The sequence below is a fragment of the Nomascus leucogenys genome, chromosome 10, assembly GCF_006542625.1.
Source record: "Nomascus leucogenys isolate Asia chromosome 10, Asia_NLE_v1, whole genome shotgun sequence".
Classification (NCBI taxonomy): domain Eukaryota; kingdom Metazoa; phylum Chordata; class Mammalia; order Primates; family Hylobatidae; genus Nomascus; species Nomascus leucogenys.
In genome coordinates this window covers 44,449,038-44,467,407 of record NC_044390.1, presented here as the reverse complement: position 1 = coordinate 44,467,407, position 18,370 = coordinate 44,449,038, and the positions used below count along the sequence as shown (strand labels likewise).

General features: G+C 41.5%; 1 protein-coding gene across 3 annotated transcripts in view; it reads left to right on the top strand.

Annotated features, from left to right (window-relative positions):
- The window catches only part of DPY19L3 (dpy-19 like C-mannosyltransferase 3), an 82,028-nt gene that overhangs the window by 13,818 nt on the left and 49,840 nt on the right, over window positions 1-18,370 (top strand). For all 3 annotated transcript variants that reach the window (XM_030820256.1, XM_030820255.1, XM_003275049.3), the window contains exon 4: window positions 14,961-15,051. In XM_030820256.1, the coding sequence (XP_030676116.1) occupies window positions 14,961-15,051 (91 nt within the window). The remainder of the gene's footprint in view (window positions 1-14,960; window positions 15,052-18,370) is intronic.

Genomic DNA, 18,370 nt, shown 5'->3' with positions numbered 1-18,370 from the left:
CTCCCAAAGTGCTGGGATTATAGACATGAGCCCCAATACCCGACCTACGTATTCTGTTTAATCTGCCTATCTTCAGAGCCCAAACACTAACTCTAAATTGTCCTTTCAATGCAACCTACTTTTTTACTGCCCGTTATTGTAAACAAAAAGTAAAAGGCACACCTCCCGCTTTCTTTTTTTTGAGATGGAGTCTTGCTCTGTCGCCCAGGCTGGAGTGCAGTGGCACGATTTTGGCTCACTGCAACCTCCGCCTCCTGGGTTCATGCGGTTCTCCTGCCTCAGCCTCCCGAGTAGCTGGGATTACAGGCAGGCGCCACCACGCCCGGCTAATTTTTGTATTTTTAGTGGAGATGGGGTTTCACCATCTTGGCCAGGATGGTCTCGATCTCTTGACCTCGTGATCCACCCGCCTCAGCCTCCCAAAGTGCTGGGATTACAGGCATGAGCCACCACGCCCAGCTAGTAAAAGCCCGTTTTCTTACTTGGTGTTCTGCCCTTATGGTGCCTGGCACGTCATCAGTGCTAAGTAGCTTCCAGTCTTCTGCAGTAGAGTCAACTGCTGGGGCTGCGGGGTATGAGGTAGGCAGAGGAAAAGGGGAGGCACTGGCTGCCGTGAAGAATCTGGATGGGAACTAGAACCAAAGGACGTGACTTCCGGAGCTTGCCTTCAAGGATACGATATGGTTAGTCCTGGCAGGTACAGGAGCCAGTGGATGCATTTTAAGTTATTTTTGTTTGGTAGTTTTGTTTTTTGTTGTTGTTGTTGTTGACATGGAGTCTCACTCTGTCGCCCAGGCTGGGGTACAATAGTGTAGTCTTGGCTCACTGCAACCTTTGCCTCCCGAGTTCAAGCGAGTCTCCTGCCTCAGCCTCCTGAGTAGAGTAGCTGGGATTACAGGTGCACACCACCACGCCCAGCTAATTTTTGTATTTTTAGTAGAGACAAGGTTTTGCCATGTTGGTCAGGCTGTTCTCGAACTCCTGACCCAGGTGTTCACCAGTCTCTGCCTCCCAAAGTGCTGGGATTACAAGCGTGAGCCACCACGCCCTGCCATGTGTTTAATAAATTATATAGTAGGCATCTGTATAGTCTTCATTTTTATTTTTCGAGTGTGTATTATTTTTTAATTATTGAAACTATGTTGTAACAATAATGAAAAATTTTAAATGAAAAACATTACTTAATATTCATTACCCTTAACAAAAAGCAGTTTTCATTTTTACCTTCTATTCTTCATCCGAAGTGCCTAAATATTTTACTTATTTATGACCCCAGTATAGCTAGTTTTTATAATCTACCTTATCTGCTGTTACATACTATGCTTTTTCCATATATACATTTTCACAAAACTTTTATAATTATGTAAATAGTTATGTTTTTATAATTTCATATTTTTGAAGTTTTTATACTCTTGATTATTCCACTATTTCCATGCTCCCAACTTTGGATAGTTAGATTGTTTATAATAATACAGTTAAATCCTAACTTGGCTTACTTATTCTCACTTTACAGTGGCAATGTAGTGGTATCAGTTCCTTCTTTCTTGGAATTCCCTCAGAGCAATTAAGGAATGTGAAAAATAGATAATCAAGTTGCAGCTTTGATGAAGGGGGCTGCCAAATCCAGTGGCACTCAGAAAGATGCTGAGAGAAGAGTCTGCGGCCAGGCATGATGGCTCACGCCTGTAATCCCAGCACTTTGGGAGGCCGAGGTGGGCACATCACTTGAGTCCAGGAGTTCAAGACCAGCCCGGCCAACATGACAAAACCCTGTCTCTATTAAAAATACAAAAATTAGCCAGGTGTGGTGGTGCACTCCTGTAATCCCAGCTGAAGCAGGAGAATCGCTTGAACCTGGGAGGGAGAGGTTGCAGTGAGTCGAGATTGCACCACTGCACTCCAGCCTGGGTGACAAGGCGAGACTTCATCACAAAAAAAAAAAAAAAAAAGAGAGGAGTCTGTAAGCTGCAGGGGTCAGATAAAGTGAGTAAAGCGTCGTCCTCCAAAGTTAGTGGCATCTCCTAAGGGGCAAAACCAACAGCACCCTGAGTAGGACCATGGGATGGGTGTGTAGGCAATAGTGGCAGCCGCTCTCATGGGGCCACTCTGCTATGAAGAACAGCATGCTAGACAGGCCGGAAGGAGCGATCACAGAGACAAGCCATATTTGTAAGAGATGGAGTTTAAGAGGACAGGAATGAAGGGAGGCAACTGCATTTCAGAGATCCCCAAAGTTATCAAGTTCTGTTGACTAAAATGAGGAAAAGACTGAAGACCTCACCCTTGTAAACCACCCTATATAATGAAAATTCTTGCTGACCTGAGCTGTGTGCCTGGCCTCACCCCTACATGAACTTCCTGCAAGTAGCTTGTGTAGTAAGAACTTGCCACATTCTGACAACTGATAAGGAAGGAACTGGGACAAGAGTGTCCAGTGATACTGCAACAAAAAAGAGAAGAGAACAACAAGCAGACATCATTGGTGAAGAACAGTCACCAGAAGAATTTTACAGTGGAGATGTGGAGGTCGTAACCACACATGTCACATTAAAAGATAATCATTTGCCACTGTGGAAGATGAATACAAAGCAGAAACATAAGAAGGTGTGTGCCGCCTTCAAGAGAACAAAAGGAGGTGAAATATGAACTGGCAGACTTTAGACAAGAAATAGAATTACAAAGTAGAATCATTATAGAAATTATGACCGTCTCAGATGCAACAGACAGGAGACTAGAATCCGTAGAATGTACAGAAAGAGCAATGTTGGACAGGACTGAGAGAGGTCAACAAAATGAAAGGAGATTGAATAAAGTGACAGTATGAGACAGCAAGTGACAATTGAGGACAAAGAGCAGCAAGCATGCATCATTTGTGTCCCAAAAAAAGAGAACGAGAACAATAAATCAGGAAAACACACACACACACACACACACACACACGTTTAAAGATGTAATTCAAGGAAACTTTCCAAAAGTAAAAGGAAATTTGAATCTACTAATTGAAGGGGCAGTGCAGGTTCCAGGATAAATTGGCCTGGAAAAATCATTAGCAGGATAGAGTTCTCCGAAGTTGCTGAACTTAAATATGTAAAGAAACCTTTGGACATTCTAGACGAAAGGATCAAGTTACCAATAAGGAGAAACAAAGGTCAACCTAGCATTCAGCTTCTCCACAGTAACGTCTAATGGTCAAAGACCATGAATGATGCCTAGAAAATGCTCAAGTAAAAGAAAGTGATTTACACATTTTAACCCAGTGATTCCATTGCATATAAAGATGGCATACAAACTTTTTTGTTCCTAGAAATATGTATTTTTAAGAAAACCTGAAGAAATTGGAAGAGGAAAAACTTCATCCGTCCATGAGATACATGGAAAAACAATGGCAGAAAGATGCTCAGTGGGGCTCAAATTTATTTAACTGTAGGACTAAAACTAAAAATTAGTGATAGAACAAAATGTGTATAATGTTATATTAGGTGCAAAAGTAATGTAGGTCTTGTCATTAATTTTATTTATTTATTTATTTATTTATTTATTTATGAAACAGAGCTCGCTCTGTCACCTAGGCTGGAATGAAGTGGTGTGATCTTGGCTCACTGCAACTTCTGCCTTCTGGGTTCAAGCAGTTTTGTCTCAGCCTCCCCAGTAGTTGGGATTATAGGCATGCACCAGCGTGCCCAGCTAATTTTTTTTTTTTTTTGGTATTTTTCGTAGAGACAGGGTTTTGCCATGTCAGGCTGTTCAACATATGCCAGGCTGGTCTCAAACTCCTGAGCTCAGGCAGTCCATCCACTTCTGCCTCCCAAAGTTAGGATTACAGATGTGAGCCACCATGCCCGGCCGCCATTACTTTTAAATGGCAAAAACCACAATTACTTTTGCATCAACCTAATAAGAATGCCAACATAAGTAATAATGTTATAATACACAATAGTGTAATAATAACATAACAGTGTAATACGTATAACACAAGATAAAAGAGGAAGGGGAAGAGACAGTAAAAGATGGTGGAGGCTGACTGGGCACAGTGGCTCATGCCTGTCATCCCAGCACTTTGGGAGGCCAAGGCGGCAGGATCGCTTGAGCTCAGTAGTTCAAGACAAGCCTGAGCAACATGGTGAAACCCCATCTCTTAAAAAAAAAAAAAAAAAAAAAAACAGTATATCTAGAAAACCCCATCGTCTCAGCCCAAAATCTCCTCAAGCTGATGAGCAACTTCAGCAAAGTCTCAGGATACAAAATCAATATACAGAAATCACAAGCATTCTTATACACCAATAACAGACAAACAGAGAGCCAAATCATGAGTGAACTCCCATTCACAATTGCTTCAAAGAGAATAAAATACCTAGGAATCCAACTTACAAGGGATGTGAAGGACTTCTTCAAGGAGAACTACAAACCGTGCTCAATGAAATAAAAGAGGATACAAACAAATGGAAGAACATTCCATGCTCATGGGTAGGAAGAATCAATATCGTGAAAATGGTCATACTGCCCAAGGTAATTGATAGATTCAATGCCATCCCCATCAAGCTACCAATGACTTTCTTCACAGAATTGGAAAAAACTACTTTAAAGTTCATATGGAATCAAAAAAGAGCCCGCATCGCCAAGTCAATCCTAAGCCAAAAGAACAAAGCTGGAGGCATCACGCTACCTGTCTTCAAACTATACTACAAGACTACAGTAACCAAAACAGCATGGTACTGGTACCAAAACAGAGATATAGACCAATAGAACAGAACAGAGCCCTCAGAAATAATGCCACATATCTACAACTATCTGATCTTTGACAAACCTGACAAAAGCAATGGGGAAAGGATTCCCTATTTAATAAATGGTGCAGGGAAAACTGGCTAGCCATATGTAGAAAGCTGAAACTGGATCCCTTCCTTACACCTTACACAAAAAATTCAAGATGGATTAAAGACTTAAATGTTAGACCTAAAACCATGAAAACCCTAGAAGAAAACCTAGGCAATACCATTCAGGACGTAGGCATGGGCAAGGACTTCATGTCTAAAACACCAAAAGCAATGGCAACAGAAGCCAAAATTGACAAATGGGATCTAATTAAACTAAAGAGCTTCTGCACAGCAAAAGAAACTACCATCAGAGTGAACAGGCAACCTACAGAATGGGAGAAAATTTTTGCAACCTACTCATCTGACAAAGGGCTAATATCCAGAATCTACAGTGAACTCAAACAAATTTACAAGGAAAAAACAACCCCATCAAAAAGTGGGCAAAGGATATGAACAGACACTTCTCAAAAGAAGGCATTTATGCAGCCAAAAAACACATGAAAAAATGCTCATCATCACTGGCCATCAGAGAAATGCAAATCAAAACCACAGTGAGATACCATCTCACACCAGTTAGAATGGTGATCATTAAAAAGTCAGGAAACAGCAGGTGTTGGAGAGGATGTGGAGAAATAGGAACACTTTTACACTGTTTGTGGGACTGTAAACTAGTTCAACCATTGTGGAAGTCAGTGTGGCAATTCCTCAGGGATCTAGAACTAGAAATACCGTTTGACCCAGCCATCCCATTACTGGGTATATACCCAAAGGATTATAAATCATGCTGCTATAAAGACACGTGCACACGTATGTTTATAGCGGCACTATTCACAATAACAAAGACTCGGAACCAACCTAAATGTCCAACAACGATAGACTGGATTAAGAAAATGTGTCACATATACACCATGGAATACTATGCAGCCATCAAAAATGATGAGTTCATGTCCTTTGTAGGGACATGGATGAAACTGGAAACCATCATTCTCAGCAAACTATCGCAAGGACAAAAAACCAAACACCGCATGTTCTCACTCATAGGTGGGAATTGAACAATGAGAACTCATGGACACAGGAAGGGGAACATCACACTCCGGGGACTGTTGTGGGGTGGGGGGAGTGGGGAGGGATAGCATTAGGAGGTATACCTAATGCTAAATGATGAGTTAATGGGTGCAGCACACAAACATGGCACATGTATACATATGTAACAAACCTGCACGTTGTGCACATGTACCCTAAAACTTAAAGTATAATAATAATAAAATTTAAAAAAAAAACAATTTGTCAGGCATGGTGGCATGTGCCTATAGTCCCACCTACTCAGGAGACTGAGGTAGGAGGGTCACTTGAGCTCAGGACACAGAGGTTGTCATTAGCTAAGATTGTGCCATTGTCCTCCAGCCTGGGTGACAGAATGAGACCATCTCAAAAAAAAAAAAAAAAGATTGGGGAGGCCAGCTGTCACAGGGGTTCACAGCTGTCATCTCAGCACTCCAGAGGGCAAAAGGTGGGAGGATTGCTTGAGCCCAGAAGTTCAAGACCAGCCTGGGCAACATAGTGAGATCCCATCTCTACAAAAAAATTTTTAAAAATTAGCTGGGTGTGGTAGTGTGCACCTGCAGCCCCAGTTACTTGGGAAGCTGAGACAGGGGGGTCACCTGAGCTGCAGTGAGCTATGATCACAGCACTGCACTCTGGTCTGGGCGACAGAGTGAGACCCTGTCTCTAAAAAAAAAAAGAAAAGAAAAGAAAAAGAAATAAAAAAATATGGATGGGAATATCCTGATTTCTTTCTCTTTTATAACTGGAAGTCAAAAAGTTTGATTTAAAACTGATAAGACAAACAAGCCTGGGCAACATGGTGAAAACTTGTCTTTACTAAAAATACTAAAAAAAAAATTAGCCAGGCTTGGTGGCACACAACTTACCCCCAGCTACTTGAGAGGGTGCAATGGGATGATCACCTGAGCTCAGGAAGCCAAGTCTTCAGTGAGCCAAGATCATGCCATTGTGCTCCAGCCTGGGCAACAGAGCAAGACCCTGTCTCAAAAACAAAAAAAGATCTCTGTAGATCTTCAAGTTGATCTACAGAGTCAACATGATCCCTTTCAGAATCCCTGGTGGACTTTTCACAGAAATTGACAAGCTAGTCCTAAAACGTATATGGAAACTCAGGGGACTCAGAATAGCTAAAACAATTTTGAAAAAAGAACAAAGTTGTAAGACTCAAACTTTCTGACTTCAGAACTTACTATACAGCCACAGTAATCAAGACTCTGGTGCTGGCATAAGGATAGACATATAGATCAATGGAATAAAATTGGGAATACAGACATAAATCCTTAGATGGTCAAGTGATTTTCAGCAGGGCACCAGGAAGGACAGTTAACGTGGAGAAAGAATAGTCTTCAATAAATGGTCTATAAACAAATGGATATTCACATGCAAAAGAATGAAGTTAGACCACTGCCTCACACCATACACAAAAATTAACTCAAAATGGATCATAGGCCTAAATGTCTAAAACTATAAAACATTTAGAAGAAAACATGCAAATGAATCTTTTATAACTATGGAGTAGGCTAAAACTTCATAGAGACCACACTAAAAACACGATTAAAAATAAATAAATAAATTAGTCTTTATCAAAATTAGACATTTTCGTACTCCAAAGTACACCATCAGACGAGGCACTGTGGCTCATGCCTGTAATCTCAGCACTTTGGAGGCCAAGGCAGGCAGATCACTTGAGGTCAGGAGTTCAAGACCAGCCGGGCCAAAATAGTAAAACCCTGTATCTATTAAAAATACAAAAATTAGCCAGGCGTGATGGCACACATCTGTAGTCCCAGCTACTAGGGAGGCTGAGGCAGAAGGATCACTTGAACCCATGAGGCAGAGGTTGCAGTGAGCTGAGATGGCGCCACTGTGCTCCATCCTAGGTAACAGAGTGAGACTCTGTCTCAAAAAAAAAAAAGAAAAAATTAAGACTCAAAAGTCAAAATTATTCCTTGATCCATGGGCTGTAGAATGAATTTTGTGTTAGCAGGCATGAAAATAACACAGATAACCAGATGCATTATCAGTGAGCAGTAGTATTTTGAAAAGAATTTTTTTTTTTTCCTGAGTAGTAGATCTCAACAGTGGGCCTAAAATAGTAAATCATGCTGTCAACACACGTGCTGTCATCCAGGTTTTGTGGTCCATCTCTAGAGCACAAGCAGAGTAGATTTCATTTCATTCTTAATAAGGGCCCTAGGATTTTCAGAATGTTAAGTGAACATTGGCTTCAACTTAAAGCCACCAGCTGTATTAGCCCCTAACGAGAGTCAGCCTATGCTCTGAAGCTTTGAAGTCAGGCATTGACTTCTCTTGAGTTGTAAAAGTCCGAGATGGCATCTTCTTCCAATAGAAGACTGTTTCATCTACATTGAGTATATGTTGTTTAATGTAGGCACTTTCATCAGCGATCTTAGCTGGATCTTCTGGATGACTTGCTGCAGCTTTTCCATCAGCACTTTCAGCTTCACCTTGCACTTGTATGTTAGGGAGATGGCTACTTCCCCTCAAACTCATGAACCAACCTCTGCTAGCTTCCAGCTTTTCTTCTGCAGCTTCCTCACCTCTCTAGCCTTCACAGAATTGAAGAGAGTTAGGGCCTTGCTCTGGATTAGGCGTTGGCTTAAGAGAATGTTTTAGATGGTTTGATTTTCTATCAGAGCATTAGACTTTCCCCGTATTAGCAATGAGGCTGTTTTTCATTTTTATCATTGGTGCATTCACTGGAGTAGCACTTTTAATTTCCTCCCGTAACTTTTCCTTTGTGTTAACAGCTTGGCTCTTTGGCACAGGAGGCCTAGTTTTTGGTCTCTCTCAACTTTCGACACGGTTTCCTCACTAACTTATCATCTCTAGCTTTCCATTTAAAGTGAGAGACGTGCCACACTTCTTTCAACGCTTTGAGGCTATTATAAAGTTATTAATTCCAATATTATTGTGTCTCAGAGAGCAGAGAGGCCTGGGGAGAGGAAATGAGACAGAAGAATGACAGAGCTGTCAGAACACACACATTTCAGTTCACCGTCTTACATGGGTGTGGTTTATTGTGCCCCAAAACAGTTACAGTAGTATTAATAACATCAAAGATCACTGATCCCAGATCCCATGACAGGTATAATAATAAAGAAAAATGTGAAACATTAGAAGAATTACTAAAATGTGACAGAGACAAAAAGTGAGCAATAGCTGTTGCAGAAATGGTGTCGATAGTTGTTTGATGCACAGTTGCCACTAAGTTTCAATTTGTAAAAATGCATCATCTGCAAAGGGCAGGAAAGTGAGGCACAGTGAGATGAGGCGTGCCTGAAGTCGTTTCCCTTTGTTTACAAGGTGTTCTTTCTTTGGTGTTTTGTTGTTTGTTTGTTTGTTTTTGAGACAGGATCTCGCTCTGTCTCCCAGTCTGGAGTGCAGTGGTGCGATCTCAGCTCACTGTAGCCTCGACTTCCTGAGCTCAGGTGATTCTCCCACTGCAACCCCTCAAGTAGCTGGAACTACAGGGGCATACCACCGTGCCCAGCTAATTTTTTATATTTTTAGTACAGCCTGGGTCTTGCCCAGCTGGTCTTAAAGTCCTGGGCTCCAGTAATCCACCTGCCTCGGCCTTCCAAAGTGCTGGGGTTATAAGCGTGAGCCACTGCACCCCCGCATTCTTCTTTCTTGTTGGGACATAAACATCTTTCGGTCAAATACTAAATTCTTGCCCCTTTTTGTTTCCCCAGCAAATAAATGTGCAGTGATAAGGAAGGCAGTTCTCCTTTGGCTATAAGCACCAAGGTCACTCTTCCTTTTTAGTCTTTTTTCCTTGTGCTAACATTTTCCACTGTTATTCTTATTTATTTGATATTGCCAAATTTGCATGTCTTCCCATTGAATACTCCTGCAAAGCAAGGAGACTTCAGAATAGATAGGGTTAATCAACACAATAGTAGTACAGTAGTGCTAAGACTGCTGATTGCCTGAGTGTGGGCCCAGTGGAAGAACTGTCACTTCAGTAGCAGACTGCCCTCCTCACAAGCCCTGCTTGGCACTTCTCACATGCCACGGCTTTAATCAACTCTAGGGCAAGAATCATTCCCCTCTAACAGATGGACATGAATTTAACCAGACAATAAACCATGTATGTGCCATAAATACATTTGCTGAGGGCATGATTCCCAGTATAGAACTTTAAGAACAGCTGTCTTATGGGCTACTATTTCTTGGTGAGATAATTTGTTAACCTAATTCTGAAACAGATTACATTTATAAAGTTAATTTTTCGGTGGCTTCCCCACTACTAGCAGTCTAATTATTTTGGGGGACAATTTTTGTAAACAAAAAATTTTTTTTTTTTTTTTTTTGAGACCGAGTCTCACTCCATCACCCAGGCTGGAGTGCAGTGCTGGGATCTCAGCTGACTGCAACTTCCACCTCCCGGGTTTGAGCAATTCTCATGCCTCAGCCTCCCAAGTAGCTGGAATTACAGACATGCACCACAATGCCCAGCTAATTTTTGTATTTTAGTAAAGATGGGGTTTTGCCGTGTTGGCCAGGCTCGTCTCAAACTCCTGACCTCAAGTGATCTGCCCACCTCGGCTTCCCAAAGTGTTGGGATTACAGGCGTGAGCCACTGCGCCCGGCCTGTAAACAGAACTTTTTTACGTGAGTTGTTCTTGTTTTTTTTAAACATAAGTTTTTTTTTTTTTTTTTTTAAAGCAAGATGAGGAAGACTTCAGGACCATTGCGATAGATGTAGGGACCACTGCAATGAGGTCTTGCAGTGGTAGAGAGAGATTGTACTCAACTCCTAGTACAGCATGGGTGAGCAGGAATAGGCAGCCAAGGAGTGGGGTGGGGTCAGTGGCTGGGAAATGAGTAAGAGGAACCCCTGGGATGCGGGGGATCCTGGCTCAACCAGGCTTAGAGGGTTCTTGCTAAAGGCAGGCCAGGGTGACCAGACATTATGTGGGGGATCTATTTACATGAGATTTTTAAAAAGCTAATTTGATGTTTCCTTTCCAAATTTGGTGTCATTTGTCTCAAAGGACTCTTTAGCCTTTTGGGCATTGCCAGCAACTTGTTTGAGTGCCTGTGGGGAATGTGATCATTTATTGTGAGCAGTCATTTTTTTTTCTTTTTGTACTTCTATTAAATTGCTATATACACTGTTACTTCAATGGTTTTAGCTGTACAGGTTTTTTTTGTTTGTTTGTTTTTGTTGTTGTTTGTTTGTTTTGAGACGGAGTCGACCTCTGTCTCCCAGGCTGGAGTGCAGTGGCGCGATCTCAGCTCACTGCAACCTCTGCCCTCCAAGTTCAAGTGATTCTCCTGCCTCAGCCTCCTGAGTAGCTGGGATTACAGGCGCCTGCCACCACGCTTGGCTAATTTTTTGTATTTTTAGTAGAGACGGGGTTTCACCATCTTGGCCAGGCTGGTCGTGAACTCCAAATTTCATGATCCACCCACCTGGGCCTCCAAAGTGCTGGGATTACAGACGTGAGCCACCACATCCGGCCAGCTATACAGTTCTTTATAAATACAAGTGTTTTGTCTTTCCACTTCTTTCTGTCATTATCTTTGAAGATGTTTTCGTTCTGTCAACATTGCATTCCCCATGGAACCTGTGCAAATTGAATATGAAGTATTTGTTCATTTTGCATTCTTTAGAGGATAACTACTATTGGTGTATATTTTCAAGGGTGTGATCTACCAAGCGAAGTATAAGTTGCTGTAAAACTGGAAAAGCGTTTGAATGAGTGAAGCAGATGTTCTCTTAGCATGAAGCAGATGTAAAACTTGCAAGTGTCTGTCTAATAAAGTATAGCATTTGGTTCTATACAGCTGGTGCTAGATTACCAATTAATCATGTTTGAATGCATTTTTACTAATTAGGTCCCCCCTCTGTTCTTTATGCATTCTGGCTATATTAAAGGGAGAGATGGGACACAAGAGCTTTCTACCTTTAGTACTTTGAGCAACGTTTTTTCTTATTCCCTGGTCTTTTATTCTTAGAACCATATAATTCACTCTTTCATTCTTTATTGGCTCTCCAGTTTGATTTGGGATGTAGGTGTGACATGAGGATTTTCACACTCCTCAAGTGCCTTTGAACACTTTAAGGAAGCTAGAGAAAAGAAAAATAATGTAATTAACGTTGTTGTTGTTGTTATTTGCATGGACAAAAGCTAGTATTTGCTCAGTTAACATCAATTCATAGCCTCTGTGGTTATTTGACTGAGTAGGGGTTTGAACATTCTAGAAACGAGTGATACCAGGTTGGTTTTATATTCTCAAAAGCAATAGAGCACGTTTTCTCAAAGATAAAAAATGAGTGGGTTAACATAACTACCCAGAAGAGTTGCCTTTACTGCTATGAAAGATACAACACAAATCACTAGCAATCAAAGTTTAAAAATCTGTGTCATTATATAGTAGCCTTTTTATAAAGCAAGTGTGTTATTGAAATTAAATTTTAAGCCCAGGCACTGTGGCTCCTGCCTGTAATCTCAGCACTTTGGGAGGCCACAGAAGGAGGATCACTTAATCTCAGGAGTTCAAGACCAGCCTGGGCAATATGGCGAAACCTGACCTCTACAAAAAATACAGAAATTAGGCGGACATAGTGGCATGTGCCTGTAGTCCCGGCTACTTGGAAGCCAAGGCAAGAGGATCACTTGATCCTGACAGGCAAAGGCTACGATGGTCTGTGATCATGCCACCGTACTCAGCCTGGGTGACAGAGTGAGACCCTGTCTCCAAAAAAAAAAATAAATTTCAGAACCTGATGGGCCTTTTTTAAATGCTTGATTTCCCCAGGATAAATTTGTTTTCTGTGAAAGGAAGTTCAATATATAAGATTTGCTACCCTACCTCCCATTTTTCTAAAAGGAGTTAACAAACAATGGTAAAAAGATTTAGAGGGTAGCAGAAATACATTAAATAAATAATTTCTAAGTCTAAAGATAATAGCATGAATAGTTCTTTCTTTCTTTATTTATTTTTTGAGGCAAGGTCTCGCTCTATCATCCAGGCTGGAGTGGCTTGATCATGGCTCACTGCAGCCTCGGCCTCCCAGTAGGCTGAGTCTCAACCTCCTTCCTCAACCTCCCCAGTAGCTAGGAGTTCAGGTACATGCCGTTACGCCTGGCTACTTTTTTTTTTTTTTGTAGAGACAGGGTTTTGCCATGTTGCCCAGGCTGGTCTTGAACTCCTGAGCTCAAGCAATCCACCCACTTCAGCTTCCCAAAGTGCATGTCTATAGGCATGAGCCACACCACACCCAGCCTGAGTGGTTCTTTTAATGAGATGTTTATTACCATTTGAAAATTAGTTGGAGTTAGGGGGAAGCAAAATGAGCTAAAAGAAGTTCATTAGCGAGAAAATGATTTGTTCAGTATTTATCACTTTCCCTCATTGGGTTTGTGGAATGTGGATCTGCTATAATATGAAAAAGCATGGCCGGGTGCGGTGGCTCACACCTGTAATCCCAGCACTTTGGGAGGCTGAGGCGGATGGATTACCTGAGGTCAGGAGTTTGAGACCAGCCTGACCAACATGGAGAAACCCTGTCTCTACTAAAAATACCAAATTAGCCAGGCGTGGTGCACATGCCTGTAATCCCAGCTACTAGGGAGGCTGAGGCAGGTGAATCGCTTGAACCTGGGCGTTGGAGGTTGCAGTGAGCCGAGATCGCACCATTGCACTCCAGCCTGGGCAACAAGAGTGAAACTCTGTCTCAAAAAAAAAAAAAAAAGACAGATCGAATTATATTTTAGACAATGTGTTACACATTCTAGGACATGGTTTGTTTTGTTTTGTTTTTAACACTGGTATAAAAGAATCTCTAATGACGTAGATTATAACTTTTTATTTATTTATGCTTTTACAGGTACAGGTTAAGTATCCCTCATCTGAAATGCTTGGGGCCAGAAATGTCTTGGATTTCAGATTTTGGATTATTTGCATCTACATAATGAGAAATCTTGAGGATAGGATTCAGGTGTAAACATGAAATTCATTTATGTTTTATGTGTACCTTATGCACATAGCCCGAAGGTGATTTTATACAATATAGTTCATAAGTTTGTGCATGAAACAAAGTTTGTAGACACTGAACCATCAGAAAACAAAGGTGTCACTATCTCAACCATCCTAGTGGACAGTCTATGGTTATTTGGCATCACCATTGTTCCTGACTCTGAATTTACCTGGTACCTTTATAAGTAATCATTTTGTCATACTTATTCGCACAGAAGTACTTAACAATAAAAAATATCACATACCATCAATACAGTGAAAAAAATAACACTTTCAGGGTAACTTGTGGCATCATGTTGGCTCTCAGAAAGTATCCAATTTTAAAGTGTTTCATTTGGATTTCAGCTTTTCAGGTTAGGGCTGCTCAACCTATAAATAAAGTGTATCATCTAACAGTATTAATTGGATTATTCCAGAAAGTCTTCGTGTCATTATTGCTCATTGCTTCTATGTTTTATAGTAATAATTTAAATTTAATAAAAGTACCTTGTAACTAAATTGGCTAATAGCTATTACTTTTAAGTTTTCAGTTCTTCTGGGGTTGAATACTTATCTAAAAGCAGTTTAAATATTTCATATATCCATTTACCTGCATAAACCTCTTCCCACCAGAGTTACACTTGTCAAAGTAATTCATGTGTCTGCCTTATTTGACTACGAATGCCTTTTATTCTTAGAATAGAATGAAAATGATTGATCTTATGTAATATTGATAGCTTTTAGGTAGGTGTCTAATGCAATTATATTTCTTTTCATTTGGGAGATTTTTTTTGTGTGCCATCCCTGTTTTGTGTCTCACTGATGTTACATAGGAATGGTGATGTATTCTTTAAAATTTTTTTTAAAATTAAACATTCACTAAAGTAGAGAATAGTAGGACAGACTCCCATGTATCCCTCACTCAGCTTTAACAATGATCAGCCTTCCATTCTTGTTTGCCAAGATTTTTTGAGACTATATTTTCAGAGTTTGTTCTCTTTCAAGTTGCAGTTATGTATCCTTTGTACAGTAACAATATGTATTTAAACAAAACTAGGTCACATAAACCCATAGGATCTAACTCTGTTTTAGGAAGTGGAGCGAGAAATCTCATTCAGAACAGAGTGTGGCCTGTATTACTCCTACTACAAGCAGATGCTGCAGGCTCCAACCCTCTTGCAAGGTAATTACAACTGATAGTTTCATTTGGGGTCTCCTGCATTTTTTTCAATATTTTAGTCAGAAGTACTGTGCACTAAAAACCACTTAAATGCTCTCTAGAACATGTGTAGTTTTTCCATGCTAATGTCTAATCATTTCATGAAAATGTTTTTTGCTCTGGAAGAAGTTATGTAATACTTTATATAACCCTCCTCTCCTTGCCTTCCAGCTCTGTTCCATCCCAAAAGTAATATCTTTGCAATTCCATGGTTTTGTTGCTGAATTTTCTCATGATCATTTTGGAAGAGGTATTTGCAGGTGAAAGGAGTATTGTCTGAGAACAGGAGGCATTTTGGTAACACAAATGAAAACTACAGTTGTCTCTCTTGTCCTCAGTGCCCTATTCATTACTTTATTTCACAGTTGCCATTTTCTTGCATTTTTACTTCCCCTAAGTGGGTTAGACCCCACAATCTGCCTTTACTCCATCTAATGAAAGCCCCAACATGGATCTCTTCTACCTAATACATACTTGATCGGCTTAGCATGAGCGCATGTGACAGAAAACTGCTCTTTTATAGGCTTTATTTGGAGTCAGCTTTGACATTTTTGGTGGCAGTTATTCATAAATTATTTTTTTGCTGTTGTTTTTGAGACAGGGTCTCACTCTGTCGTCCAGGCTGGAGTGCAGTGATATGATCATAGCTTGCTGCAGTCTCAATCTCCCAGGCTCAAGCAGTCCTCCTGCCTCAGCCTCCCAAGTAGCTGGGACTACGGGTGTGCACTACCAAGTTCATTTTTTGTTTTGTTTTGTTTCTCTGTGGAGACGAAGTCTCACTGTGTTGCCCAGGCTGGTCTCAAACTCCTGAGCTCAAGTGATCCTCCTACCTCAGCCTCCCAGAGTGCTGGAATTATAGGCATGAGCCACTGTGCCCAGCTCATAAGTGATGTTTTTTACTTGTAGTTTTATCACCTAGGAGACATGACATTTTGGTTATCTTTGGTTTTGTGCCATAGAAATTAATGAGTTGGTCCCTGTGTTGATAGCCAGAGTCATCCATAATAAGGGTAATAACTCACCAGCCCTTCACTTAGTGGTTTTAGCAGTCATTGATAATTATCATCTGTAGTTCTTGTTTCAGAGGGGATGCAAATTAGTGACCTTCTAATTCTGTCATTGCTCCTGTATTTATTAGTTGGAACTCTGTTATAGAGAAAACCTTCTCATTAATTGTTTGGCTACCTTGCAGTACAGTTTATACAAGAAAGGCAGGCTTTGTATTCACTTTTTCCCCACACAATCAAACCTTGTTATTCACAGATCCCATAGTTGCAAAATCATTTACTTCCTAAAATGTACTTATAACCCTAAAATCAGTATTAATAGTGCTTTCACAGTCATTCATGGACACGTCTAGAGCAACAGAATAGCCTCTGGCATGCGTGTTTCCCACAGAGACTGAATGAGGTGACACTCTGCCTCCTTGTCTCGGCTCTCACACTGCAGTGTCCTTTTCAGAAAGTCTATTTCATGCCACGTCCTTTGCATTGTTTTGCTGTTTGTTGAAGTTTAAAATGATCCTCCGAGGCTGGGCGCGGTGGCTCACTCCTGTAGTCCCAGCACTTTGGGAGGCTGAGGCGGATGGATCACCTGAGGTCAGGAGTTCGAGACCAGCCTGACCAACATGAAGAAACCCCGTCTCTACTACAAATACAAAAAAATTAGCCGGGCGTGGTGGCGCATGCCTGTAATTCCAGCTACTCGGGAGGCTGAGGCAGGAGAATCGCTTAAACCTGGGAGGCGGAGGTTGCAGTGAGCCGAGATCACGCGACTGCACTCCAGCCTGGATGACAGAGCGAGACTCCATCTCAAAATTTAAAAATTAAATAATTCATTAATTAAAACATGACAGACTCTTAAATGGCAAAAATTTATTTTCTCACAATTTAGAAGGCTGGAAGTCTGAGGTTAGGGAGCCACATGGTCAGGTTCTAGGGAGGGCTCTCTTCCTGGCTTGCAGACAGCCACCTTCTTGCTGTGTCCTTACATGGCAGAAAGAGAAGAGCGAGTTCTCTGATGTCTCTTATAAAGCCACTAATCCCATCGTGAGGGCCCATAACTCTCCAACTCTTAGGTTGGAGAGTTATCCCTCCATAACACTCCTGTGTTAGACTTTAGGCTTGCCATAATGTGATACCACAGACTGTGTGGCTTAAACAACAGAAATTTTTCTCTCCCTTTTGGAGGCTAGAAGTCCGAGATCCACCTGCTGTTAGGATTGGTTTCTATTGAGGCCTCTCTTCCTGGCTTTGTAGATGCCCTTTTGTTGCTGTGTCCTCACGTAGCCTTTCCCTCTGTGCAAATGCAGAGAGAGCACAAGGGCAAGCTCTTGTCTGTTCCTCTTATAAGAACACCAGTCCTAGGCCGGGCGCGGTGGCTCACGCTTGTAATCCCAGCACTTTGGGAGGCCGAGGCGGGCGGATCACGAGGTCAGGAGATCGAGACCACGGTGAAACCCCGTCTCTACTAAAAATACAAAAAATTAGCCGGGCGTGGTGGCGGGCGCCTGTAGTCCCAGCTACTCGGAGAGGCTGAGGCAGGAGAATGGCGTGAACCCGGGAGGCGGAGCTTGCAGTGAGCCGAGATTGCGCCACTGCACTCCAGCCTAGGTGACAGAGCAAGACTCCGTCTCAAAAAAAAAAAAAAGAACACCAGTCCTATCAGATTAAGACCCCACCCATGTGACCTCACTTACCCTTTATTACCTCCTGTAGGCCCTGTCTCCAAGAACAGTCATATTAGGGGTTCGGGCTTCAGCATACAAATTTGAGGGGGACACATTTCAGTCTACAGCACTTCCTATTGAGGGACATCTGGGTTGTTTTGGATCAATCTTTTGCTGGTACAAATGGTGCTGCATGAGTGACCTTGTGCCGATGTCATTTTGTATTTTTGCCAGCCTGTGTGTGGGATTGATTCCTAGATACGGGCTTTCTGGGTCAAAGGGTAAATTCATATGTGATTTTGCTGGATACTACAAAATTCCTCTCCATAGAGATGACACCATTTTGTATTCCCAACTGTAGTATATAGGAGTCTACTTTTTTATGATCTCACAGAGTGTATTGTAAAACTTTTTTTGCCAGGGCAGTAGGTGAGAACTAGCATCCCTCGGGGTAGTTTTAATTTGCACTGTTTTAATAGGAGCAAGGTTGAGCATCTTCTTCTCTGTGGAAGGACTGTGTGCATGTTTTCTTCTGTGAACTATCCATTCATGCCTTGGATTAATTAGCCAGGTTACAGTGACAGAGGACCTCTATGGCTGGGGATCTCTATAACA